Source organism: Heteronotia binoei, chromosome 12, assembly GCF_032191835.1.
Source record: "Heteronotia binoei isolate CCM8104 ecotype False Entrance Well chromosome 12, APGP_CSIRO_Hbin_v1, whole genome shotgun sequence".
In the NCBI taxonomy this organism is placed as follows: domain Eukaryota; kingdom Metazoa; phylum Chordata; class Lepidosauria; order Squamata; family Gekkonidae; genus Heteronotia; species Heteronotia binoei.
In genome coordinates, this window is record NC_083234.1 from 72,977,624 (window position 1) to 73,003,889 (window position 26,266).

At 50.9% G+C, this 26,266-nt stretch overlaps 1 protein-coding gene across 1 annotated transcript; it reads right to left on the reverse strand.

The window, feature by feature from the left end:
* Positions 1–958: 958 nt before the first annotated feature.
* CEL (carboxyl ester lipase) lies at positions 959–25,448 on the reverse strand. The gene is made up of 11 exons (XM_060251655.1): positions 25,318–25,448; positions 22,675–22,825; positions 18,839–18,961; positions 18,393–18,590; positions 15,239–15,369; positions 12,759–12,866; positions 10,256–10,373; positions 9,345–9,531; positions 6,467–6,670; positions 4,224–4,421; positions 959–1,198 (listed from the first exon to the last, which is right to left on the reverse strand). The coding sequence occupies exons 1-11, from the start codon at positions 25,381–25,383 to the stop codon at positions 1,003–1,005; spliced, it is 1,680 nt and encodes a 559-aa protein (XP_060107638.1). The 5' UTR covers positions 25,384–25,448; the 3' UTR covers positions 959–1,002.
* Positions 25,449–26,266: the final 818 nt, after the last annotated feature.

Consider the following 26,266-nt stretch of genomic DNA (forward strand, 5'->3'; position numbering starts at 1 on the left):
GAGGGAGAGGTGGAGAGAAAGCCACTTTAAATGCATTCTCCAAGCTGCCAACTGGCTTGGCTTGGAGAAGTGATTGAAAGAAATGCCTTCTCCAAGCCAGCTGAAGGGGCAGTGGGGGCTTCGAGAGCCACGCGATAGGTGTGAAAGAGCCACACGTGGTTCCCGAGCCACACTTTGGCCACCCCTCAGGTCGAGGCCTTCCTTTGATGCTGCCTCCTGGCTTTAGTGCCTCTGAATGTGGAGGTTTCCCTCAGTCACTGTGGCTAGGAGCCATCGACAGACTCCATGAATCTCATTTTTAAAAGCTTCGTTTTCGAGACCAGTGGTCCCCAACCCTTTTTGCACCAGGGACCGGTTTTGTAGAAGACAATTTTTCCACGGACCAGGGGGGAGGGGAATGGCTTCAGGATGATACAGTTTATTTTGGTGTAGTGGTTAAGCGTGTGGACTCTTATCTGGGTTTGATTCCCCACTCCTCCACTTGCAGCTGCTGGAATGGCCTTGGGTCAACCATAGCTATCAAAGAGGTTGTCCTTGAAATGGCAGCTTCTGGAAGAGCTCTCTCAGCCCCACCCACCTCACAGGGTGTCTGTTGTGAGGGAGGAAGATAAAGGAGATTGTGAGCCTCTCTGAGGTTTGGAGTGGAGGGCAGGATATAAATCCAATATCTTATTATTATTATTACTACATTGTAATACATAATGTAATTATACAACTCATGGCCCGGTTGCTAACAGGCCACGGCCCGGTACCAGGCCACAGCCCGGGGGTTGGGGACCCCCGTTCTAGAACACAAGAATGTTTGTGTGACTACTACCCTAACGTCGTAGCGCTTTCAATTGCAAGTGGTTTATTTGCAAGCCTAAAAGAGGGGTATTGCAAAGTGGTTTTGTGGGCACTGATAAAAGGAGCAATCCACTTCACCGACTCCAGCGTAAACACATGCGCACGCGCAGAGTTCGAAGCCAGAAGCTCAAATTTAATGTTTCCAGCAAATGAGTTCTACTCGTCCTCCAGGGTGCTTGCTGCATTTGGAAGGTTGCGGTAGGCGACGTTCCAGAACTGCACAAAGGGGGCTCTCAGGCCCTGCTTCACAGAATCGTAGTTGATATCTTTGTTGATCTCCAGGTAGTAGCTGTGCACGGGGTCGTAGGGGACCCAGCCGATGGGCACAGAAGACTCGCCCTTGTTTGGATCACTAAGAATGAAAAAACAGGGACGGGGAGAAAGACTAAATGACCCGAAAACTCCAGAGATCTCCCTTGTACAATGAATACAATGTGCTTAGAATCTCCAACGCATAAATAATACACAAAACACCATTACTTACGAGAAAAATTCACAATGTTGTCACACGCACGCTGTTGTCCATGAACGCAATAGCCAGAATAACACAAACCAAAACACCCAAGTTCCACGACAGTTCCAGAGTTTCAAGGACTATGTCGAGACTTGTACAACGCTCAAAGGTGATATAAATGTATTCTCCAAAAGCGGGCTCTCGACGGAATTTCGATCGTTCTCTTTCCCGTTTCGATCAATATCTTTGTCAAGAGATGCACATATGCATAACTTGAGCCTTTACTCTGAGGCTCTCTTAAACCGTACGTCAGCTTCAAAAAAGAGTCATTTTAGTATTTATCATCTCTGGAGCCTTACAAGCCTCTGTGATATTCACGACTCAGTGGTACATCCTTCCTGCTGGGCGAGTAGCTCTCCGCCACTGGCCCAGAAGGATCGCTAAGAAAACAGGACAAAACCAACACACAGCTGCTCAGCAGAAAGCAAAACCCAGCCGGGGGCAACGCCAGGGGGTGAAGCCAGAACCGCAGCTCCAGCTGGACCAAGCCTTTCTCTCTTGCCCCTGCTAGAAGTCCATCCAAGAACTGACCCTGTGGCAAAGGGAGGCATGCTCCAGCAGCTTGAGGCAGTTCCGGTACTGAGGCCTTTACTGGCGCCTCTGCACTGGCCCCATCGTTACCACCAACGTGGCTGAAGTGGATGGCACTCAAGATGTCCTCCTGCTAGTGTCTATGCCTGTGGCCAGGGCTTTTTTTTTTGTAGCAGGACCTCCTTTGCATCTTAGGCCACACAGACCTGATGTAGCCAATCCTCCAAGAGCTTAGAGCAGGCTCCATACTAAGCCCTGTTGGCTCTTGGAGGATTGGCTACAGCAGGGAGGTGTGGCCTAAACTGCAAAGGAGTCCCTGCTACAGAAAAGCCCTGCCTGTGGCAAAAGCAGGATAGCCAGGCAGTCACCAGTGGGGCTCGGGTTGCCCTTCAGCTGGCTCTGGCCTCCAGCAAATGCCCCCCACTGCCCCACTGCTGGTGCCAGCAGCCCCATCTTGTCAACAGATTTGTTTCTTGTTGACACGGAAAGCAGGAGATTCTTCCACAGACCCTGCACATCTTTCCTTGCAAAGAGGAGCTGCTGATAGGCGCTTCCTTGCAAACAGGAGCTGGCCACAAAACGTTTGTCTCACAAGCGGTAGGTAGGCAAAGAGAACGGAAAGAGGGGCCAGGAAAAAGGTGCAATCGAGGGAGGGAGGGGGGAAGCCTACTAGGAAAAACGGCCCCCCAAAGAACTCCGTGAAATGCCCTCGAGAAGGATGAGTATGTGGCCTCCTTGGTTCCCCCGCAGCCATCTGCAGCTGGGGCTGATGGGAGTTGTAGGCAAAAAACAGCTGGAGAGCTACCCTTGGCTACCCCTGCTCTATGACGAAGAGATTAGATTCATACCCCACCCTTCACTCGTAAGTCAGAGTGGTTTACAATCTCCTTCCCTTCCTCTCCCCACAACAGACACCCGGTGAGGTAGGTGGGGCTGAAAGAGTTCTTTCGAGAACTGCTCTTGAGAAAACAGCTCTGAAAGATCTGTGACTGACCCGAGATCACCCAGTTGCCTGCAGGTGGAGGAGTGGGGAATCAAATCCAGTTCTCCAGATTAGAATCAGAGAATCCTGGAGTTGGAAGGGATCCCGCAGGGCCATCTAAATCAATTTCGCAGGTCTTGTAAAACCACCCTCTGTCAACTCGCATTTAAGATGGCACCCGGAGATGACACCTAGCCATCCTATACACATCCTGAACTGCGGCACTTTAATTTTATATTTGATTAATTTTAATTGTTAACTAACTTAATCTGAATTGTATTTAACTATTTTAACTGTTTTAACGTATTGATGGATTTTAGTGTAATCATGGCGTAAACCATGTCATGTGAGCCGCCCTGAGCCCGCTTCGGCGGGGGAGGGCGGGATATAAGAATAAATTTATTATTATTAATAATAATAATAATATTATTATTATTATTATTATCTAGTCCAACCCCCTGCACAATGCAGGAAACTCACAAACACCTCCCCCTAAATTCACAGGATCTTCATTGCTGTCAGATGGCCCTCTAGCCTCTGTTTAAAAACCTCCAATGAAGGAGAGCCCACCACCTCCCAAGGAAGCCTGTTCTGCTGAGGAAGAAGAATTGCAGATTTATACTCTGCCCTTCTCTCTATGCCCCACCCTTCTCTCTGAATCAGTCTCAGAGCGGCTCACAATCTCCTTTACCTTCCTCCCCCACAACAGACACCCTGTGAGGTGGGTGGGGCTGAGAGGGCTTTCACAGCCGCTGCCCTTTCAAGGACAACGCCTGCAATAGCTATGGCTAACCCAAGGCCATTCCAGCAGCTGCAAATGGAACCGCTCTAACGGTCAGGAAGTTCTTCCCAATGCTGAGCCGGAAACTCTTTTGACTTTTTTAATTTCAACCCATTGGTTCTGGTCCTACCTTCTGGGGCCACAGAAAACAATTCCACCCCATCCTCTAGATGACAGCCCTTCAAGTACTTGAAAATGGTGATCTGATCACCTCTCAGCTGCCTCCTCTCCAGGCTAAACATGCCCAGCTCTTTCAACCTTTCCTCATAGGACTTGGTCTTCAGACACCTCACAATCTTCGTCGCTCTCCTCTGGATCCGTTCCAGCTTGTCTATATCCTTCTTAAAATGTGGTGCCCAAAACTGAACACAAGTCTGAGTCTTCATTTGACTGCACACCCCTCTCTCTCTCTTCAAGACTGATGAAGCCAAGTTGATTTTCACATGGAAAAGCCAAGCTAAAGAGGGAAGATGATTCCTTGGAGATTGTACAAGGGGCCTGTGGGGAAATAAGGGGGCTGCTGCTGCTGCCCAGCCGGGAAACACCCGTGAGCTACATCGATCTCTTACCCCGTTCTGGCAAAGTTGGTCCAGTAAGCGATCATGGCCTTGGAGACGGTTCTGTGCTGAGGCCAGTAGCCCAGTGGGGTGGCAAAGGGCTTCCCAAACACGTATTGAAGATCGTCAGCATGGTCCGCCCCTACCCAACTGGGATAAACTGGCATTCGAGACGGCTGGGAGAACAGGTAGCTGTAGGTCTTGCCGCTCCTGAAGACAGAGAGGGAGAGATGGAGATGGAAAGACATACAGACACAGGAGTAATTGTTCAGTGACATATAGGGGAGTGACAGTGGTGGTTCAGCAGTAGAGCATCTGCTTGGTATGCAGAAGGTCCCAGGTTCAATCCCTGGCATCTCCAACTAAAAAGGGTCCAGGCAAGTAGGCGTGAAAAACCTCCACTTGAGACCCTGAAGAGCCACTGCCAGTCAGGGGAGGGACGGTGGCTCAGTGCTAGAGCATCTGCTTGGTAAGCAGAAGGTCCCAGGTTCAATCCCCGCCATCTCCAACTCAAAAGGGTCCAGGCAAGTAGGCATGAAAAACCTCAGCTTGAGACCCTGGAGAGCCGCTGCCAGTCTGAGTAGGCAAGACTGACTTTGATGGATCCACGGTTTGATTCAGTATAAGGCAGCTTCATATGAAGTGATATTATCATATCAGGTGAGGCAGTTGGCCCCCTTCCTCGAGCGCCAGGACCTAGCAACAGTGATCCACGCAACGGTCACCTCAAGACTGGATTACTGTAATGCCCTCTACATGGGGCTGCCTTTGTGCCGAACCCGGAAGCTGCAGCTGGTGCAGAACGTAGCGGCTAGGCTATTGTTAGGGCTCCCGAAATGAGAGCACATACAGCCGGGGCTGCGTGGGCTGCACTGGCTGCCGGTTGCATATCGAGTTCGGTACAAAGTGCTGGTTATTACCTTTAAAGCCCTATATGGTCAAGGGCCTGCCTACCTGAGGGACCGTCTCTCCCCATACGAACTCCAGAGAGCACTGAGGTCAGCGGGAAAGAACCAACCGAATATCCCTGGGCCAAGGGAGGCCAAATTGAAGAACACAAGGGAACGGGCCTTCTCTAGCGCAGCTCCACATCTGTGGAATCAACTTCCGGACGAAGTCCCTAACCTTTTTGAGCCTGCGGACACATCTGGTTTTCTGATACAACATTGTGGCTAAGGGTGTGCATTTGGTATAAACCTAACCAAATAAATAAAATACCTTATTGGTATTTTTCGGGTATTTATTCAGCCAAATGCAGATTAGACAATCTGATTCGGTTACTGATATATCTGGCACCCAAAAAAACCTGGTATTATTTGGCTTTTATTCGGGCCAGCTATATCACTGAGTGACACCACTGCACGGCTTGGAGAAGATCTTGGCACCATGACTCTGAAGGGTGAAGGAAAGGCATTTTAAATGCCAAATGAATGTGACAATCCCAATTATTTGAATATCCTGATTATTTCAGCAGTATCAGGAAATACAGGCATTTTTCAGGTCCCATAGACCCGAATCCAAAAAAACAGCCAACTTTTTTTTGTGCACACCCCTATTGGTGGCAGCTGCTGCCAAAGCAGCATTTTTTAAAAATTAAGGTCAAGGTAGTCCCCTGTGCAAGCACCAGTCGTTTCTGACTCTGGGGTGATGTCGCATTATGACATATTCACGGCAGACTTTTTTACAGGGTGGTTTGCCATTGCCTTCCCCAGTCCTCTACACTTCCCCCCCCAGCAAGCTGGGTAATCCTTCTACTGAACTCAGAAGGATGGAAGGCTGAGTCAACCTTGAGCCAGCTACCTGAACCCAGCTTCCGTCGGGATCAAGCTCAGGCCGTGAGCAAAGAGCTCGGACTGCAGTACTGCAGCTTTACCATTCTGCGCCACGGGGCAGATGGCTAATCAAATTACAGTTAAACAAATTGCAGCTAATCAAATCTCCAATGGCCAATCAGAGGCCTTGTTGAGCAAAAGCCCCACCTGGCTCCACCCACTTAAAAAAAACCTTGGTGGGCACCTTGTTGGGGGACCAGTGCTTTAAGTATTACAAGGTTTCAGACTACATTTCGATTCAAGCTTTCCCAAGGGGGAGCTCAAGAGTTCCACCCCTTCAAAAGAAGATCCCTCTTCAGAGACTTCCTCTAACTCAGATTGTGGCTGACTTCTGGAATCCAACGAATGGTGGATCCCACCCACAGACACACAGGAATACTACACCCCCCCGACACGCTCAAGCCTCACCCCGGGAATACTCACTTGGCATTTTCATAATGGAGTTGAAGGGCTTGCTGGGTGGGCACCAGGAATATATAATCGGTCTCCAGATCCACCACGGTCCTTTTCATGACTTCCTGGGTGACGCTGTCACTCCACACCTGAGTGTAGAGCGAGAAGGCTGAGCTGGCCCCTTCTGTGCCCTTCTCCCAAGTCAGCCCCTGGATCACACGATACACCTCCTCCCTGCAAAAGTCAGGACAATATTACTGGGACTCCGGGATAGCCAATGAAGTAGACGGGCAACAGGTACAGGACAGACACAAGGAAATAACTTCTGTACTCAATGGATAATTATGGAATTCACTGCTGGTGGAGGTAGCAATGGCCACGGGGCAGATGTGGCTTTAAAAGAGGGCGAGACGTCCATAGAGGAGAGGTCCACCAATGGCTACTGGCCATGATGAATCAATATTCAAAGGCAGTAAACCTCTGAAACCCAGTGGCAGGAGGCAACAGCAGTGAGAGGCCTTGGGCCTCCATTAGCCCTCCAGGGCAACTGGTTGGCTGCTGCGTGAATGAGGATGCTGTATTAGATGGGCCACTGATCTGATCCAGCAGGGCTCTTCTGACGTTAAACTGGCTTCCTCCACATTGCTGTCAGCATTGGACACTCCAGGCAAGAGCCTGCATCCACCTAAAAGGGAGACATCCCATGCACTGGCTGGGCTTCTGGTTCTTAAGAACATCAGAAGAGCCCTGCTGATCCATCTCATCCATCATCCTGTCTCCCACAGTGGCCAACCAGTCCCTCTGGAGGGCCAGCAACAGGGCAGAGAGGCCGAGGCCTTCATAAGAACATCAGAAGAGCCCTGCTGGATCAGACCAGTGAGGGTCCATCTAGTCCATCATCCTGTCTCCCGCAGTGGCCAACCAGTTCCTCTGGAGGGCCAGCAACAGGGCAGAGAGGCCGAGGCCTTCATAAGAACATCAGAAGAGCCCTGCTGGATCAGACCATTGAGGGTCCATCTAGTCCTGTTTCCCGCAGTGGCCAACCAGTTCCTGTGGAGGGCCAGCAACAGAGCATACAGATTGAGGCCATCCATCCCTTGGCTCTGAGATTCAGAGGCTTCGTGCCTGTGAATGTGGAGGTTCTCCTCAGCCACCATAGCTAGTAGCCACCGATAGACTTCTCCACGAATCTATGAAATCCTCTTCTGCAGCCTTCCATAGACAACTGATGCTGCCTATGGAAACCAGGCATCCAGAGCCACGGTCCCCTTTCCAGGGACAGGAATTCTTCTTGGCCGATGTACAGTTCTGCACTCCTACCAGGCTACGGATAAGGAGGCTTACCTACAGTTTGCTGCCCTGATTGTCAAACGGTGGTTTACAAATGGCTGCCAAAGCGGGCACGGAAAGTGAATTGATGCAAGACTGCCGATCAGAGTTTGGTGCCATGTCAGACAGAGCTCTGCTGCCAGGGGACCATGAGCCCAGAGGCTGGGATCTCTGAAGCCCCAGATGGCTAGATGTATGCTTGGGAGCTCACACTGTTTAAGTGGGGTTAGCAGATAATGTCAAATTAAGCGTATCTAGCGCAGGGGAGGCCAAACTGTGGCTTGGGAACCACATGTAGCTCTTTCACACTTATTGTGTGGTTCTCGAAGCCCCCAATGCCCCATTGTCCAACCACAAGCCTATGGTTGAGGCAGTGGGCGTCCTATTAGTCCATCATTCGACCTCCCTTGTGGTGACATCGTGCCTTACTACAGTGCTATCCTATTGTTATGACCATCGTATAAGGTGGGCCTACAACTGGTTATGGATATGCTGTGCCCTGTCCGCTGGTGGGGCGTTTTATTTATCGTTCTCACTGCTTAATTTTAATATGGTTTTTTTATTGTTGTTATTATATGCTGTGATCGGCCTCGAGCCCGTTTACGGAAAAAGGCGGAATATAAGCCTTCTAAATAAATTGCCTGGCTGGAAGAAGAAGACTGAAGGCTGCAGATTTATACCCTGCCCTTCTCTCTGAATCAGAGACTCAGAGCCGCCTGCAATCTCCTATATCTTCTCCCCCCACAACAGACACCCTGTGAGGTGGGTGGGGCTGAGAGGGCTCTCACATCAGCTGCCCTTTCAAGGACAACTCCCTCTCTCACAATACAAGAACTCGTGGGCATTCAATAAAATGGCTGAGCAGTCGGGTTAGAACGGATAAAAGGAAGTACTCCTTCACCCAAAGGGTGATTAACATGTGGAATTCACTGCCACAGGAGGTGGCAGTGGCTACAAGCATAGACGGCTTCAAGAGGGGATTGGAAAAAATATGGAGCAGAGGTCCATCAGTGGCTATTAGCCACTCTGTGTGTGTGTGTGTATTTTTGGCCACTGTGTGATACAGAGTGTTGGACTGGATGGGCCATTGGCCTGATCCATCATGGCTTCTCTTATGTTCTTATGAGAGCTATGGCTGACCCCAGGCCATTCCAGCAGCTGCAGGTGGGGGAATCAAACCCGGTTCTCCCAGGTAAGAGTCCACACACTTAGCCACTACACCAAACTAGCTTCTCTTGGACAAGCCTTTTCTCTCTTTAAATCACTTCTCCAAGCCAGCCAGCAGTCGCTTTAAAGTTGCTTTCTTTCTACCTCTCCCTCCCCCCATCTTCCATCCTTCCTGCTTTCAACTATCTGACGGTTTATCCTGTGTGGCTCTAAACGTTAAGCGAGTTTCGCCATATTTCGCCGCATTTCGCATCTAGTGCATTTAAGTTCCCTTTTCTCAAGGAACTCAGGGGCGGTGAACTTGCACACAGAAGCGGCAACTGACTCTTCAAACAAGCTCGGTTGTGAGAGGCAGACTGCAACAGCTTCTCGGAGCCCGGCTTAGTCTCTCCAACAGTCCTTTCCGCCTTACGCTGTGATCTTCACCAGGGGGCGGTTGAGGGCTGGCAGGTCGAGCCCGGCAAAGAAATGCCCGTCCATGTTGTTCACGCCAGCCATGTAGTCGATGTCGGCAGCGTTGGCAAAGAGCTTGTCGGGGCTGTCGGGGATGAAGTCTCCATCGACCACCGGGGAGAAGGCCAGGTAGTGGACCAGGGGGTCTGTGGGGAGAGGAGAAGAGACCAGAGGATTTGACCCAAGGAGTGAAGCAGGAAAGCAGCCAGGGCAGGGAGCTGCAACACCACACCTGAACTACTTGCAGGTCCTCACTGTGCACAGCCAAACAGGTGTGCAGCTATAGCCGTTTCCAAAAAATAGTCACAAAGAGAGTCTGTACTTGGGGAAACGTCTCTCGGAGACTGGAGAAAGTCGGAGCCCTCGGCACTCGCTGGAAACACTAAAGAATTGAGGGGGGTTGTATTTGGAATTTGGGTTTGTAAGGCTGGGATGGAACCAGAAATATGGGAAGAAGAAGATATTGGATTTATATCCCATGCTCCACTCCAAATCTCAGTCTCAGAGCGGCTCACAATCTCCTTTATCTTCTTCCCCCGCAACAGAAGACGACGACGACATTGGATTTATATTCCGCTCTCCACTCAGAGTGGCTCACAATCTCCTTTCCCTTCCTCCCCCACAACAGACACCCTGTGAGGTGGGTGGGGCTGAGAGGGCTCTCCCAGCAGCTGCCCTTTCAAGGACTGCTCTGCCAGAGCTATGGCTGACCCAAGGCCATTCCAGCAGCTGCAGGTGGAGGAGTGGGGAATCAAACCCGGTTCTCTCAGATAAGAGTCTGCACACTTAACCACTACACCAAACTGGCAGGAAGGGAGGTCCTTAGCAGCAGCTTCCAAAAACCCAGCCCCAGCCTCTGGCCCAGCTTACATTGCAGGTTGAGCACTTCCAGGTGGTAGGCCAACGTCAGAGCTTTGGGGTCCGTGATCTTCAGGCAGTTGGCCAGGGCCGTGGTGTTGTGTGTCGGGCAGCCCACCTTCTGCGCTACCTGCAAGAAACAAGGCAGCCCTCGTCAGCCATGCAGCTCCAGCAGCCTCTGTGGCTCGTTGTTGGCCCTCCCTCCAGAGGAACTGGCTGGTCGCTGGGTAAGACGGGATGCTGGTCTAGGTAGGCTGCTGGTCTGAACCAGTAGGGCTCTTCTGGTGAAGACAGCAGGGATGAGGGGGGCTCCTAGTTTAGGCCTGCGGCACAGACAGGCCCATAGCCAGGAAACTGGGGGGGGGGGGGGCGGGCATGGAGATGCATGCGCCTACATCACTTCTGTTCTGACCAGGGCTTTTTTATCTTGTAGCAGGAGCTCCCTTGCATCTTAGGCCACACTCCCTTGATGTAGTCAATCCTCCAAGAGCTCACAGGGCTCTTCGTATAGGGCGTACCGTAAGCTCCAGGAGGATTGGCTACATCAGCCATACATGTTGTATGGAGATGCGTGGCCTAAGATGCAAAGGAGTTCCTGCTACCAAAAAAAAAAAAAGCCATGCTTCTGTTCTGACATCATCTGCAGCTATGCGAAGCCCTCCGCCCTGTTCTGGGCCACAGTTTAAGGGGGGTGGGGGAGCCTTCAAAAGGTAGCTTTTAAAACAAAATACCCAGCTTTAACCAAAGGGGGGAAAGTAGCCTTTAAAAAAAATACCCAACTCGGCCTTGACACAGGCCTGCCCCACACAGCACCACACAACAAAAAATGCCAGCTAGTGACCAATTTACTAAGTATATAGAAACCAGTCCAAATGTCCAAAACATGTATATTCAAGTCCCAAAGTAGTGTGGTGACAAGCCAATCGGTTAAGTACTTGTTTCTTTCCAGTCTTCATCAGAACTGGGACCAATATTGATTCAATGATATAGATTCTTTACACAATTTTCAAAAAAGAGGGACGCAGAGCGTCTCCAGCAGCAATTTCACATCAGCTACAGCTCAGTATGAGGCTTCTTGCTGAGCTGCAGCCGATGTGAAATTGCTGTTGGAGATGCTCTGCGTCCCCTTTTTTAAAAACTGTGTAAAGAATCTATATCATTGAATCAATATTGGTCCCAGGTCTAATGAAGACTGGAAAGAAACAAGTACAGTACTTAACCGATTGGCTTGTCACCACACTACTTTGGGACTTGAATGTACATGTTTTGGACATTTGGACTGGTTTCTATATACTTCTTAGTAAATTGGTCACTAGCTGGCATTTTTTGTTGTGTTATCCATTATAGTGACCTCTCTCGGATTGTATTCTCTCTCACACACAGCACTACAGCCGCACAGCACGCATGGCCCCCCTGCCCCCCATGAGTAGCAAATCCAGTCACAGGCCCAGAATTCCTTCCTGAGAAAGTCAGCCTGTGGATCACTGGAAATGACTGCCCGTGGCTGGCAGGCTAAAGTAGTCTGTTCTGCTCGTAACAAGAATGGTCAACATCCAGTCCAGGGGTGTCAAACATGCAGTTTGGGGGCCGAATCAGGCCACTGGAGGGCTCCTATCAGGCCCCCGAGCAACTGGCTGTCATCTGCTTCCTTCTCCCTCTCTCTCTTGCTTCCTTCTGCATCACAGCTTGCTTTGTGAGGCTTGCTCCATTGCACAGGAGCTGCAGAGCAAAACCTCTATTTTCTCCATTGGCTGAGGCTCCACCCTTGGGGAGGAAGGGGGGAGGGAGAGCTTGCTTTGCCAGGCTCTCCCAGTTGCACAGTGGAGCTATGGAGCCAAGCCTCTCTTCCTTCTATCGGCTGAGGCTCCTCTCCACCCCCCTCCGCCCCAGTCCCCTCGGGAAGGAAGGAAAGGTCCAGAGCTTCCTTTGCTCAGCTTCCTGGATCTCACGCGAGAGATACAAAGAAAGCATCTTTAAAAATGCTAACGTATTAAGCATATGTTAAGTTTATTTTTAAATATATATTTGTGTTTGTCTGTGTTCTTTATAAAATTTATCTGCTTAAATAGGTACACACATGGCCCGACGGACACGGCCCGGCCCAGCAAGGTCTCATTTATGGCAGATCTGGCCCCCATAACAAATGAGCTCGACGCCCCCAATCTCGTCGTTTATTTCATTTACTTCAGGTACCCCTTGCCTTCCTCCTCAACGGGAAGGCAAAGCAGCCTACATCTGTCTTCTCACGACACCCCTGCGAGGTAGGTGAGGCTGAGCGTGTGGAACTAGCTCACGGTCAGTCCACAAATTCCCCTAGCAGAAGGGACCCTCGCTCCCTGGGTCTCTCCCAGATCCTCGTCCGATAGACCAACCACCACGCGGGCTCTCTCAACGTAGGCTCAGCAGGCCTGAGAGCCACCTTCTCTTGGATTGCCAGGGCCAGGATTTATTTGGGGGCGGGGAGAGGGAGGGCCCGCTGCTGCAGCACTTGCTCCGTTTCCACAGGCCGCTTTACCTTGCTTGCCCAGAAGAGGGGGTTCTTCTGAACGGCCCAGGAGCACAGGCCCACTCCGCTCTGGCTGATGGCCCGCTTGATCAAGCCTTTGTTGTACGGAGACAGCGTCTGCAGAGCAAATCGTTTGGAGAAAAGGTTAGAAGACCATCGATTTATACCCCGCCCTTCTCTCTGAATGAGAATCTCAGAGCGGCTCACAATCTCCTTTCCCTTCCTCCCCCACAACAGACACCCTGTGAGGTGGATGGGGCTGGAGAGGGCTCTCACAGCAGCTGCCCTTTCAAGGACAACCTCTGCCAGAGCTCTGGCTGACCCAAGGCCATTCCAGCAGCTGCAAGTGGAGGAGTGGGGAATCAAACCCGGTTCTCCCAGACAAGAGTCTGCTCACTTAACCATTGCGGCAAACTGGCCCTCTGCACCAAACTGGTTAGGGAGAAGAGTTCTAGTCCAGTCCTCCGCATGCACTGCTAGTTTTCCACCCACTAGTTTTCCGCCCACAGGGCATTATTAACGGAAGGGAACTTGGAAAAACACAACCTTCCACTTGCGGTTCATTCTACCACCTCTCTGCCTCGTCAGCTGCCTGACTCTGCTGCAGGTTTCTCCTACTTCTCTAACTAAAAGGCATGCTGGAGCGTGCAAGACGGGACTGGGGAATCGCTACTTTGAGAGGAAGATCTTGTCCAGGGGCACGTTCCCGATGGTACAGGTGCCTCAGAGGATGTGCCCAGCTTTGCAGGTGAAATTCTAGCACATCAGCTGACTTCTAGTGTTCTGGCCCCGCTGGTGGACCTCCTGTTGGCATCTGGTTTTTTGGCCACTGTGTGACACAGAGTGCTGGACTGGATGGGCCACTGTGTCAGGCGTAGGTTCATTGAAGCTCACAAGTAAGCAGACTTTGGTATTTTGAAACAAAGTTGCCTTTATTGGATACTTCAGAGTTACTCCAGCATAACAGTTACTGGAACTGATGGAGATCAGCTCGAACTATTGGCATTTAACCTTCTACATCAAACCTTCTACATCTACGCCCTGATTCCCAAAACAAAAGGTTGCTTTGCATGTGAGACTTTTCCCAACACTTCCCCCCCTTATCTTGTCCGTTGGTGGTTACAATTCCCAGAGGCAATGTCCTTGGGCCTCCGGAGAGGAGGTGAGAATTTGGCACATACTGTATGCTTCAAAGGGATCTTGGCAACCTTTGATATTCATGGGAAGCGGCCTCTTCCCCCCTCCCTCCTGGTTGTTTCCAGCTTCTATGTTAGTTAGCATTTCTATGCAGCATTGAATATGGTTAGTAACAGCATTTCTTAATATCATAAATGAACAGAGCCTGACACACTGGCCTGATCCAACATGGCTTCTCTTTTGTTCTTACGGCTGGTTATCGCAAATAAATCAAAACACAGGCTCCCCAACCGTTTCAGGGCTGAGGGCACCTTTGAGGTTATGACTCAGGATGGTGGGCCCAATAGTGTTGTCAGGTCTCTCTGGACAACTGGGGGTAGAACTGACCAGGAGAAAGAGAAAAGCCCAGGACACATTGCTGGTGTTGCACAGGAAGTGATGACATCGTGCCAGCGACTTCCGAGGGATGCTCTGGTACTTGGGCAAAAATATATGGTGAAACTGGCTTCTACCATAGAGGTTTTGCCCAAACACCAGAGCATCACCCTGAAATCACTGATTTGATGACATCACTTCCTGTGCAACGTAGCCTAGGCAGCTGGGGGTGGGGCCTGGAGGTAGGAGACCCCACAGTGGGGGAGGGGTCTGGCAACCCTAGAGCACAACCACAAAATGGGCGCCAAAAGCAACAGTGCCAACCACGAAACGTCAAAGAATGCGTTCATTCATCGCTCTCATAAGTAACTCTTCAACATTTAAGGCAGAATCTCTGCTTACCAGAACGGTGTTTAAAATGAAAAGGTCAAGGTAGTCCCCTGTGCAAGCACCAGTCTTTTCCGACTCTGGGGTGACGTCGCTTTCACGTTTTCACGGCAGACTTTTTAACGGACTTTTTAACTGGGCCTTCCCCAGTCATCTACACTTCCCCCCCAGCAAGCTGGGGACTCGTTTGACCGACCTCAGAAGGATGGGAGGCTGAGTCAACCTGGAGCTGGCTACCTGAACCCAGCTTCTGCTGGGATCGAACTCAGGTCAGGAGCAGAGAGCCCTGACTGCAGTACTACAGCTTTACCGCTCTGCGCCACGGGGTTGCTACTGTCTTCCTGCACGGACACTGCTTACCCTCAGCTGTGCTCTGAAGATCCTTGTCCTACGGTGGCAGCGGCTGCTGAAGCAACTTTTGTTTTTGGAGGAGGGGGGACTGCACAGCGAATGAAATCTCCAGTTGCCACTAACAAGCCCCTCCCCCCACTCCCTCACTTTCTCAAAGCACTTGGTGGGCAATGGGAAAGGTATCAGTGGGCACCACTGGCAACCCTTGCTCTACTCAGGGCCCAGGAAGAAGTCCTCACCTGCAAGGAGACGCTGACGGCCCCCGCAGACTCCCCAAAGAGGGTGATGTTGTCTGGGTCCCCTCCGAAGTTCTTGATGTTCCTCTTCACCCAGGCGATGGCCATGTGCTGGTCTTTGAGCCCGTAGTTTCCTGCAATGGGGGAGGGGGGGAAGGCGTTTCAGAGGCGGGAAAGCCAAAGGCAGGCTGGCTGAGAGCACGTTCTGGTAAGGTCTGCGCCCGAACCCCTTCACAGGTTAAAAAGAGATCTGTTCATTCCCAAAGGATGCATGAAGTATCGATGGAAGCAGGAAGCTCGTTCACGACGGTGATTATTGTAGGCATAAGCTGTTTTTGCCAATCCTCCTGGAACCTACAGTACGCCCTGCATGAAGAGCCCTGTAAGCTCTTGGAGGATTGGCTACATCAGGGGTGTGTGGTCTAATATGCAAAGAAGTTCCTGCTACAAAAAAAGCCGTACTCATTCAAAATACCCCTGACTACTGAAGCGGTGATCATGGCTTCTAACTAGGAATGTTCCTAACCTTCCAACCCAAAAAGAGGACATTTTCATCAGTTGTTTTTTTTTTTAAACGAGGCCAAAAGAGGATAGACACCAAAAAAAAAAGAAAAAGGACATCTGTGTTAACCCTAAAAGAACACACAATTATAGCCACTCGTCTGGTCATCTGTGGTAAGTGTCATTTAGTTAAAACATCTACGCTCAGTTCCAAGAGCATCTGTTCCAATGTATCCGTGCTCAGAAACTATGAACTATCAAATAAAGTCTTAACATTGTAACAAATGGAAGTCTGCCTACTTTCAAGTCCCATTGTCTGACAGTAAGTCAGTGCTGTCTACCAGTGACGGGTTGAGAAAAGTTTTAGGAAAGTTAGTTCTTATATTCCCTCTACGCCACCCACACGAATAACGAACAGGTTTGGACTGGTGGCCCAGTAACTTTTTGTGAACTTCTCTGCAAGGCTGACAGAGTGCAAGAGTTCAAAGTACTTCTCCTCTTCAGGGCAGAACAGCACACAAGAGAAAACAGGACTAAAATTGGCATCGGGCAACCAAGCCCAATCAGTTATCTTTGGATAACAACCCTCTGGCACCTTTAATCGCTCCCTTGTTCAAACTTGCCAGGACGGGGAATAATTGATCATTGTTTGTTAAACTCTGGCACAAAAGGTATGAACTTGCTGGATATTCACCCTGCAAAGTCCTACAGGAGTAACACAAGTTTTCTAAAAAGATCAAGGTAGTCCCCTGTGCAAGCACCAGTCACTTCCGACTCTGAGGTGACGTCGCATCACAACATTTTTGCAGCAGACTTTTTACGGGGTGGTTTGCCACTGCCTTCCCCAGTCCTCTACACTCCCCCCCCCCCCCAGCAAGCTGGGGACTCTTTTTACCGACCTCGGAAGGATGGAAGGCTGAGTCAACCTGGAGCCGGCTACCTGAACCAGCTTTCGCTGGGATCGAACTCAGGCCGTGAGCAGAGAGCTCGGACTGCAGTACTGCAGCTTTACCACTCTGCGCCACAGGGCTCAAAATAGCAGGGTTTCCCAGAAGCAGATCTGGGGAAAGAACTGGCTGTTTACAGTGAACAACGATGCATGAACGTTCTTCGTGGTTTTGAAACCATGGCACCTTTGGTGCATCTTGCATGAAGCAGAACTGAAACAAAGACCAACGTTTTGTAAAAGCGGGGGTTGGAGAAGTCACCCCTCTCGCATCCCAGGATGAGGGGGAAACAGCAGCATGGGGACATCTGGAGTGTAGAGTTCACTCTGCCCTCCCGCCAGTCGCACACAGATCCCTGGGGTTCAGCCAACCAAGCATTCATCATCTCTTCTCTATCTTCTCTGAATCAGTGCACCATAGAAAATGAGCAAATGGCCCGGGCCGTATTGGGGAAGGGACGGTGGCTCAGTGGTAGAGCATCTGCTTGGTAAGCAGAAGGTCCCAGGTTCAATCCCCCGGCATCAACAAAAAAGGGTCCAGGCAAGTAGGCATAAAAAACCTCAGCTTGAGAACCTGGAGAGTTCCTACCAGTCTGAGTATACAATACTGACTTTGATGGACCCAGGGTCTGATTGAGTATCAGGCAGCTAGATAGACTGATTGATTTGTTGGGGAGGGATGGTGGCTTGGTAAGCAGAAGGTCTCAGGCTCAGTCCCTGACATCTCCAACTAAAGAGGATCCAGGCAAGTAGGTGTGAAAAACCTCAGCTTGAGAACCTGGAGAGCTGCTGCCAATCTGAGTAGACAATACTGACTTTGATGGACCGAGGGGGGTCTGATTCAGGATAAGGCAGCTTCATATATTGATACATGTTCATATGACTCTTTTTTAGGGAGCGACAGTGGCTCAGTGGTAGAGCAGCTGCTTGCCAAGCAGACGCTCCCAGGTTGAATCCCAGGTATCTCCAACTAAAAAGAGTCCAGGCAAAGAGGCGTGAAAAACCTCAGCTTGAGAGTCTGGAGAGCCACTGACAGTCTGAGTTCGATGGACCCAGGGTCTGATTCAGTAGAAGGCAGCTTCATATGTTCATATGCATCCAGTGTTCCCTTTCAGCCATTGAGTTTTGTGAGCAAAAATTCTACTCTGTGAGCTACTGGCATTGAAGTGCTGAGCGACTGCATCAATTAGTTTGCTCTGGGGCTATTTCTCCTCAGCGAAGACAAAAATGTGTGAGCCAGAGGCCAAAAGTCTGGGAGCTGGCTCACACTAACTCAGCTTAGAGGGAACACTGGCTGTATCCCAGAATCCTCAGCAGCCGACGTAGAAGGACTGCAGAAGGGCCTCTCTGAGCCAGCAATTAGCCCAAATGGGCAACAGACAGCAAAGGGCTATATAGCTGTGGGCTTTGGGAGGAGGCTTTGTGGAAGCAACTAGTCACTTACCTGACGTTCTAGCATCCACTTCGGCTCTTGACTTTGGCTTCTGGACCCCCTGACTTTGGCAGTGACTTCTGGACCCCCTGACTTCGGCTTCTGAACCTCTGACCTGCGATACCTGGACTGTGATTCGGTTTTGGTGCCTTGGACCCCCTTTGCTCACCAGCTACAGACCTTGGACTGCCCCTGGACTTTGCCTGACCCAGTCCCAGCCCGTGACACTGAGGAGGGGTGAGGAGAGAGACACCCCCCCCCCCCGCAAGGGCCCTTACCTGGCAGGTTCTCATCTCCTGTGCTGAGGAAGCCGAGGGGTCCCAGGCGGTAGTTCAAGGTCACCACAATGACCTTCCCCCGGGTGGCGATCTCCTCCCCATCGTAGAGGTAGTTTTTCAGGAAGTTGGGGCCCTGCCCACCTCCCCAGATATAGGCGCCCCCGTAGATCCAGATCATCACGGGTAAGTTGGTCGAAACTGAAGCGGAAAAGGCAGGACCGGGAGAGAAAAGGAAAGTAGGTGAACAAAAAAGGCCAGAAACGCACAAGCGTTAAATCCACGTTCTCACCCAATTGCATTCTGGGTGGTTTGCCACGGAATTGGTGGTAAAGGGTGCCCCAGGAATCAGATCAGCTTCCCCCCCCCCCTCTCTTGCCAAGCAAAATCCAGGGCACTTGGCCCCTCCCCACATCCAACCCCCCTTCCCCCTCCCTTCTAGATCTCACCTTGCTTTTTGCCTTGAGGGATCCAAATGTTCAGGTACAGACAATCTTCGCTGCCCCGAGTGTCCGTCTGGGGAAGCGTGGACTGCATGCAGCGGTTCTTGTAGTCCTTGGCTTGCAGGGTGCCTAGTGAAAGGGAGGAAACTGTGACAACTTCTGGGGAAAGAGTCCTGGGAGCTGGATTCAAATCCTGTCCCTCACAGCCAACATTCCCTCTAAGCTGTGGAGTCCTGTGAGCAAAAATTCTACATTGTGAGCTACTAGAATTAAAGTTGTGAGCTACTACATCACTTAGTTTGCTCCGGGGCCATTTTTTTCCTGTGCTCAGACAAAAATGGGTGAGCGGAAGGCTAAAAAACTGTGAGCTAGCTCACACTAACTCAGCTCAGAGGGAACACTGCTCACAACTGCAAATCCTAATCCTCACACCTGCATCAGCAGATGCTCTGCTGAGGCAACAGAGAGAGAAGATGATGATGATATTGGATTTATATCCCACCCTATAGTCTGAATCTCAGAGTGGTCACAATCTCCTTTACCTTCCCCCCCCACACACACAACAAACACCCTGTGAGGTAGGTGGGGCTGAGAGCTCTCACAGAAGCTGCCCCTTCAAGGACAACTCCTACGAGAGCTATAGCTGACCCAAGGCCATTCCAGCAGCTGCAAGTGGAGGAGTGGGGAATAAAACCCAGTTCTCCCAGATAAGAGTCTGCACACTTCACCACTACACCAAACTGGCACAAAACTGGGATCCCCCAACGTTTAACAAAAATGCCAAAATGTTTTTTCTTATTGCCAAGAAAAATGTAAAATTTAAACTGGTACTTTTGGAGGAGGGGGGTTTGGCATGTTTGTATTTTGTGCTTGTGTGTGTGTGCGTGTGCACACACACTTTGAAGTCATGGGCACCTCTATTGATTGCCCCCTACTGGGGGCCTGGAGGATATTCAGGGAGGTGGCTGAATAAAGCCTGCCCCTGCCTCCAGCTCCGGTATTCCAAGGAGGTCTCCCATCCAACTACTTGCCAGGTCAACTTTGCTTAGCTTCTGAGATCTAACGAGATCAGGCTTGTCTGGGCTATCCAGGCCAGGGCAATTTTAAACTGGGGTGCTTAATAACCCCCCCAAACTTTATGTGAGGCTGCACAGCATGAAAATCAGCCTCCCAAATTAACCGGACATGCAGAATATTGCAAGGTTATGTGGACCCTAATGGGGCAGGTAAGGCTGTGGAAAGTCACCAGTTTTGGTCACATTTAGCCTGTGTCTGCATTATAAGACATCCAGTCCCAGAACTTAGGATGCTGCAATTCTTCCAGAACTCAGAAGGAGGGACCCAAGGCGATACTGACTGCAAAGGGGAGCTGCCTGAGAAACTGGACATCCAGGTGGTGGTGGTTGCTTTAAACAGCAAATGAGCAAGTTTCTTGCTACTAAGGTAGGCTTGGGAGTTATCTAGCAGGGCTTACAGAAGACTTCAGGTAGCTGAATAAGATTCTGACCTATCTGGCTTCCACTATGCAGCCAGAAGGCATAACATTTTAAGACAGTTATTTCTGGCCTGGGAAGAGTCCATTCCAAAGCAGGTTGCTCATTACAAGTACTAGAAGACGTGGCAGAAGGAATGGGGAACAAGCGCTCATGGCTCAAGGCATTCAGCACCGTTACTAGCAAAAAAAAAAACCTTCTCCCAGCCTGGATAACACAAAGTAAGAAAAAGTATACAAATTGAAGAAGAAGAAATTGGATTTATATCCCGCCCTCCACTCCGAAGAGTCTCAGAGCGGCTCACCATCTCCTTTACCTTCCTCCCCCAATACAGACACCCTGTGAGGTAGATGAAGGTATTGGATTTATATCCCACCCTCCACTCTGAAGAGTCTCAGAGTGGCTCACAATCTCCTTTCCCTCCTCCCCCACAACAGACACCCTGTGAGGTAGATGAAGGTATTGGATTTATATCCTGCCCTCCACTCTGAAGAGTCTCAGAGCGGCTCATAATCTCCTCTACCTTCCTCCCCCACAACAGACACCCTGTGAGGTGGGTGGGGCTGAGAGGGCTCTCCCAGCAGCTGCCCTTTCAAGGACAGAGTCTCAGAGCAGCTCACAATCTCCTTTACCTTCCTCCCCCACAACAGACACCCTGTGAGGTAGATGAAGATATTGGATTTATATCCCGCCCTCCACTCCGAAGAGTCTCAGAGTGGCTCACAATCTCCTTTACCTTCCTCCCCCACAACAGACACCCTGTGAGGAAGATGAAGGTATTGGATTTATATCCCACCCTCCACTCTGAAGAGTCTCAGAGTGGCTCACAATCTCCTTTCCCTTCCTCCCCCACAACAGACACCCTGTGAGGTAGATGAAGATACTGGATTTATATCCCGCCCTCCACTCCGAAGAGTCTCAGAGCGGCTCACAATCTCCTTTCCCTTCCTCCCCCACAACAGACACCCTGTGAGGTAGATGAAGGTATTGGATTTATATCCCACCCTCCACTCTGAAGAGTCTGAGTGGCTCACAATCTCCTTTCCCTTCCTCCTCCACAACAGACACCCTGTGAGGTAGATGAAGGTATTGGATTTATATCCCACCCTCCACTCTGAAGAGTCTGAGTGGCTCACAATCTCCTTTCCCTTCCTCCCCCACAACAGACACCCTGTGAGGTAGATGAAGGTATTGGATTTATATCCTGCCCTCCTCTCTGAAGAGTCTCAGAGCGGCTCACAATCTCCTCTACCTTCCTCCCCCACAACAGACACCCTGTGAGGTAGATGAAGATACTGGATTTATATCCTGCCCTCCACTCCGAAGAGTCTCAGAGCGGCTCACAATCTCCTTTCCCTTCCTCCCCCACAACAGGCACCCTGTGAGGTAGATGATGATATCGGATTTATATCCCGCCCTCCACTCCGAAGAGTCTCAGAGCGGCTCACAATCTCCTTTCCTTTCCTCCCTCACAACAGACACCCTGTAAGGTGGGTGGGGTTGAGAGAGCTCTCACAGCTGCTGCCCTTTCAAGGACAACCTCTGCCAGAGCTATGGCTGACCCAAGGCCATTCCAGCAGGTGCAAGTGGAGGAGTGGGGAATCAAACCCGGTTCTCCCAGATAAGAGTCCACACACTTAACCACTACACCAAACTGGCTCTCCTTGAGCTGGTTGGTAAGGCGCTGTGCTCTACCACTGGGCCACGGGCCCTCCTCCATCTCCTCTACCCCACTGCAGGAATAAGCAATATATTTTTGACCTGTTTTATAGGGCTGCCATAATACGATCAAGAGAGCTGTGTGAGTCACCAAGCCAGTATGTCACTTGAGATGCTATGGACTGTAGTGTTCGGAGTCAGGGGGCCCCCCTTCTCCCGGAACCCCAGGCGGGGTGCCGGTGGGGGGCACGCCCCCCGCCACAAAAGATACAGCCACCACCAGCTGTCCCACCGGGACTTCCGGTTCCTCAGTCCCACCCGATGGTTCCCCTGCGAGTGAGGCTCAAGCAGGCAGCCCGAAGCGAAACACCTGCGCCCTGCAGGGCTTGACTGGGGGCAAGGGCAGAGGGAGCAGGGAGGGGGATTTAGCCATGGGTTACAAGGGCGGCCAGGGAGGACGAGCCTGGGGCTCACCACGAAGCAGCTGCCCACAGAGAGGAAGAGAAGGGAGCAGTGGTAAGTCCCAGGAGGAGGTGACAAAGGACAACAGGTGAAGCCAGCCCCCTTTCCACCCTCCGTTCTGAGGCCGCACCAAACCCAGTGTTGGATCCCCCGCCCTCGAGCCGGCACCCCCACCTCCAGCTAGCGAAGACCCCCGTATACTGACACATAGCAGAGAGAGACCCTTACCTGGCCAGCCAGGGTGTGGCTGGGGGTCTTCGAGGGTCTTCGTAGGCGCAGCAAAAGGGATTCCCTTGAAGATATCCACATAGTCCCCAAAGAGGCCCAGCTTCTTATTAACCCCTTCGACGAAGCCTCCTTCTGTGTTCACGATGCCCAGCTAAACTCACGCCAAAAGAGAAAAAAAAAAGTATCATGGACTCTTCAACACAATCCTAATACTGTCAGGTCAGAACTAACAGGTGATAAACCAGAACATAAGAACACAAGAGAAGCCATGTTGGATCAGGCCAATGGCCCATCCAGTCCAACACTCTAGGTCACACAGTGGCCAAAACTCAGGTGCCATCAGGAGGTCCACCAGAGGACCAGAACTCCAGAAGCCCTCCCACTGTTGCCCCCTAAGCACCAAGAATGAGAGAGCATCACTGCCCCAGAAATAAGAACATTGGAGAAGCCATGCTGGATCAGGGCAATGGCCCATCCAGTCCAACACTCTATGTTACACAGTGGCCAAAACCCAGGTGTCATCAGGAGGACCAGAACTCCAGACGCCTTCGGACTGTGCCCCCCACCCCCGCAAACACCAAGAAGACAGAGCATCCACTGCCCCAGACATAAGTGCATAAGAGAAGCCATGTTGGATCAGCCCAATGGCTCATCTAGTCCAACACTCTTGTGTCACACAGTGAGCAAAATTCAAGGGCCATCAGGAGGTCCACCAGTGGGGCTAGAAGCTTTTAATGGGGGGGGGGGGGGGGAAAGCCTATACAGGTTTCTTAAGACTTATAATGAATGGAGGAGGCCTTGGTGGATAAAAACCATCACAGTGGCTCAGTGGGAGAGAATCTGCTTGGTATGCAGCAGGTCCAAAGTTCAATACCCAGCCTCTCCAGCTGAAAGGATCAGGTGTAAGGTGATGGGCACCTGGAGAGCTGCCTTCAGTCTGCAAAGACAAGACTGACCTTGACAAACCAGTGATCTGACTCGGGATACGGCCCACTTAGGGGAGGGGCCTCTAGCTCAGTGTTGGAGCCTCTGCTGCGCTGCAGAAGGCCCCAGGTTCAATCCCAGACATCTCCAGTTAAAAAAGTACCAGGCAGTTGGTGATGGGAAAGACCTCTGCTGAGACCTGGGAGAGCCACTGCCCATCTGAGTAGGCAAGACTGACCTTGCTGGACCAAGGGGCTGATTCTGTATAAGGCAGCTTCATGTGCCACCGGAACACGAACTACAGTACTAGAGGGGTGTCAACAGGCATCTGGAAAGCTCAGGTTGGCTTTGCAAAAGCCCAGCAAAATTTCTTCCTAGTCTCTTTCTGGCACACGCATAAAAAGGTAATAGTCCCCTGTGCAAGCAGCAGTCGTTTCCGACTCTGGGGTGACATCGCATCAGGATGTCTTCACGGCAGACTTTTAACGGGGTGGTTTGTCATTGCCTTCCCCAGTCATCTACACTTTCCCCCCAGCAAGCTGGGAACTCGTTTTACTGACCTCGGAAGGAAGGAAGGCTGAGTCAACCTGGAGTCGGCTACCTGAACCCAGTTTCTGCTGGGATCGAACTCAGGTCGTGAGCAAAGAGCTTCAACTGAAGCACTGCAGCTTTACCACTCTGTGCCACGGGGCTCTCACGTGCATACCCACAAGCTATTCCACAAACTTCTTTTTGAGAGTTTAAAAAATCAGTTTGCTAGGCAACACAGGGGGTGTTGTTGAAGAGAACACAAACAAAACCAAACTGAAAACCCTCACAGCACCAAAACCGGCTCTTCAGAGCATGAGTTTTGAATGCTAAAAGGAGAAGGAGAAGATATTGGATTTATACCCCACCCTTCACTCTGAACCTCAGAGCGGTTCACAATCTCCTTTACCTTCTTCCCCTACAACAGGCACCTGTGAAGGAGGTGGGGCTGAGAGAGAGAGCCAGTTTGGTGTAGTGGTTAAGTGTGCGGACTCTTATCTGGGAGAACCGGGTTTGATTCCCCACTCCTCCACTTACACCTGCTAGCATGGCCTCGGGTCAGGCATAGCTCTGGCAGAGGTTGTCCTTGAAAGGGCAGGTGCTATGAGAGCCTTCTCCAGCCCCACCCATCTCACAGGGTGTCTGTTGTGGGGGAGGAAGGTAAAGGAGATTGTGAGCCGCTCTGAGACAATTCGGAGTGGAGGGTGGGATATAAATCCAATGTCTTCATCTACCTCACAGGGTGTCTGTTGTGGGGGAGGAAGGTAAAGGAGATTGTGGGCCGCTCTGAGACTCTTCAGAGTGGAGGGCAGGATATAAATCCTGTATCTTCATCAACCTCACAGGGTGTCTGTTGTGGGGGAGGAAGGTAAAGGAGATTGTGAGCCACTCTGAGACTCTTCAGAGTGGAAGGCGAGATATAAATCCAATATCTTCTTCTTCTTCTCCCACAAGCTGCCTTTTCAAGGACAACTCCTGCGAGAGCCATGGCTGACCCAAGGCCATTCCAGCAGCTGCAAGGGGAGGAGTGGGGAATCAAACCCGGTTCTCCCAGATAAGAGTCCGCGCACTTCACCACGACACCAAACTGGTCATCCGTGTCCTTCTCCTCTCAAGCGAGCCGCTCTTTCTCATCACCGGACAAAAGGATTTTAGGACTATCAGTTGCCATCTCCTCTCCCCTTCACTGACCTTGGCAGCCCTCACTGCCCCCAGGCAGAAGGTGAGGGACAGGCACACAACCTCCCAGCGAGCCATGATGTATCCTCCACTGGAAGACTTGGCCTCTGCGCCGCCGCCAGCCTTTATACCCTGAGCACCAGTCAAGGGAGCTCTATATAGGCCCAAACGGTTTGGCTGGAATTTCCACGGCAAACAGAAGGAGGGGTCCTTGATGCAGGCTCGTTTCCCAGCTCCACACCTCTAACAGCTGCCACCCTCCCACACCTCCAGGGGCTATCTGAAGGAGGAGGAACATACAACAGGAATAGGTCAAATGGCAGGTTGGATTTTTCCAAAATTAATCCTAAGCCCCAACGTTACATTTTTAGGGAACAGGGCCAAAGGTTATCCATGCACCTGCACTGCCCAGGTCTTCCTGCATCAAATATTTCCAATGCTTGGGGTCCAGCAGCATCGACTCTGTAAGGGCCTGGACTTATCGGACTCTCGGGATTGTTTCCAGTTCTATTGAAATGTAGCTGATCTTAAGAAAAGCGCCGGGTGCAGAAGGAGATTCAGGACAAAAAAAAGAACAGCCCAGGGTGCTTTAGAAAACATGACTCCGGCACCGAAACGTGACAATCTGGGTAGATCCTGCAAATTCAGTCGGTTAGCGTAGTTTGTGTTTTGCAGAGTTTAACCCCAGGGAAGGGCCAGGAATTGTGACAGGCACTGAACCATTGGCCCCAAACGCTGGGCATCTTAACTTGCCACTTCTCTGGTTTGAGGTTTCAAACCCTTCTGGCTATATGGATTAGAATGTGGCCCAAGTCTCCAGACCCTCACCAAACTGGCCTCGGCTATCCCGACCTCATTAGATTTCAGAAGCTAAGCAGGGTCAGCCATAAGAACGTAACATAAGAACATAAGAGAAGCCATGTTGAATCAGGCCAATGGCCCATCCAGTCCAACACTCTGT

Excerpts from the sequence above, each read along its gene's own strand:
- CEL (XM_060251655.1), bottom strand. The coding sequence starts at position 25,383 with ATGGCTCGCTGGGAGGTTGTGTGCCTGTCCCTCACCTTCTGCCTGGGG. Across the intron at positions 12,867-15,238 it reads CCGTCAGCGTCTCCTTGCAG|ACGCTGTCTCCGTACAACAA; the intron begins GTGAGGACTTCT and ends TTTGCTCTGCAG. Across the intron at positions 6,671-9,344 it reads CCCCTGGTGAAGATCACAGC|GGAGGAGGTGTATCGTGTGA; the intron begins GTAAGGCGGAAA and ends TGACTTTTGCAG.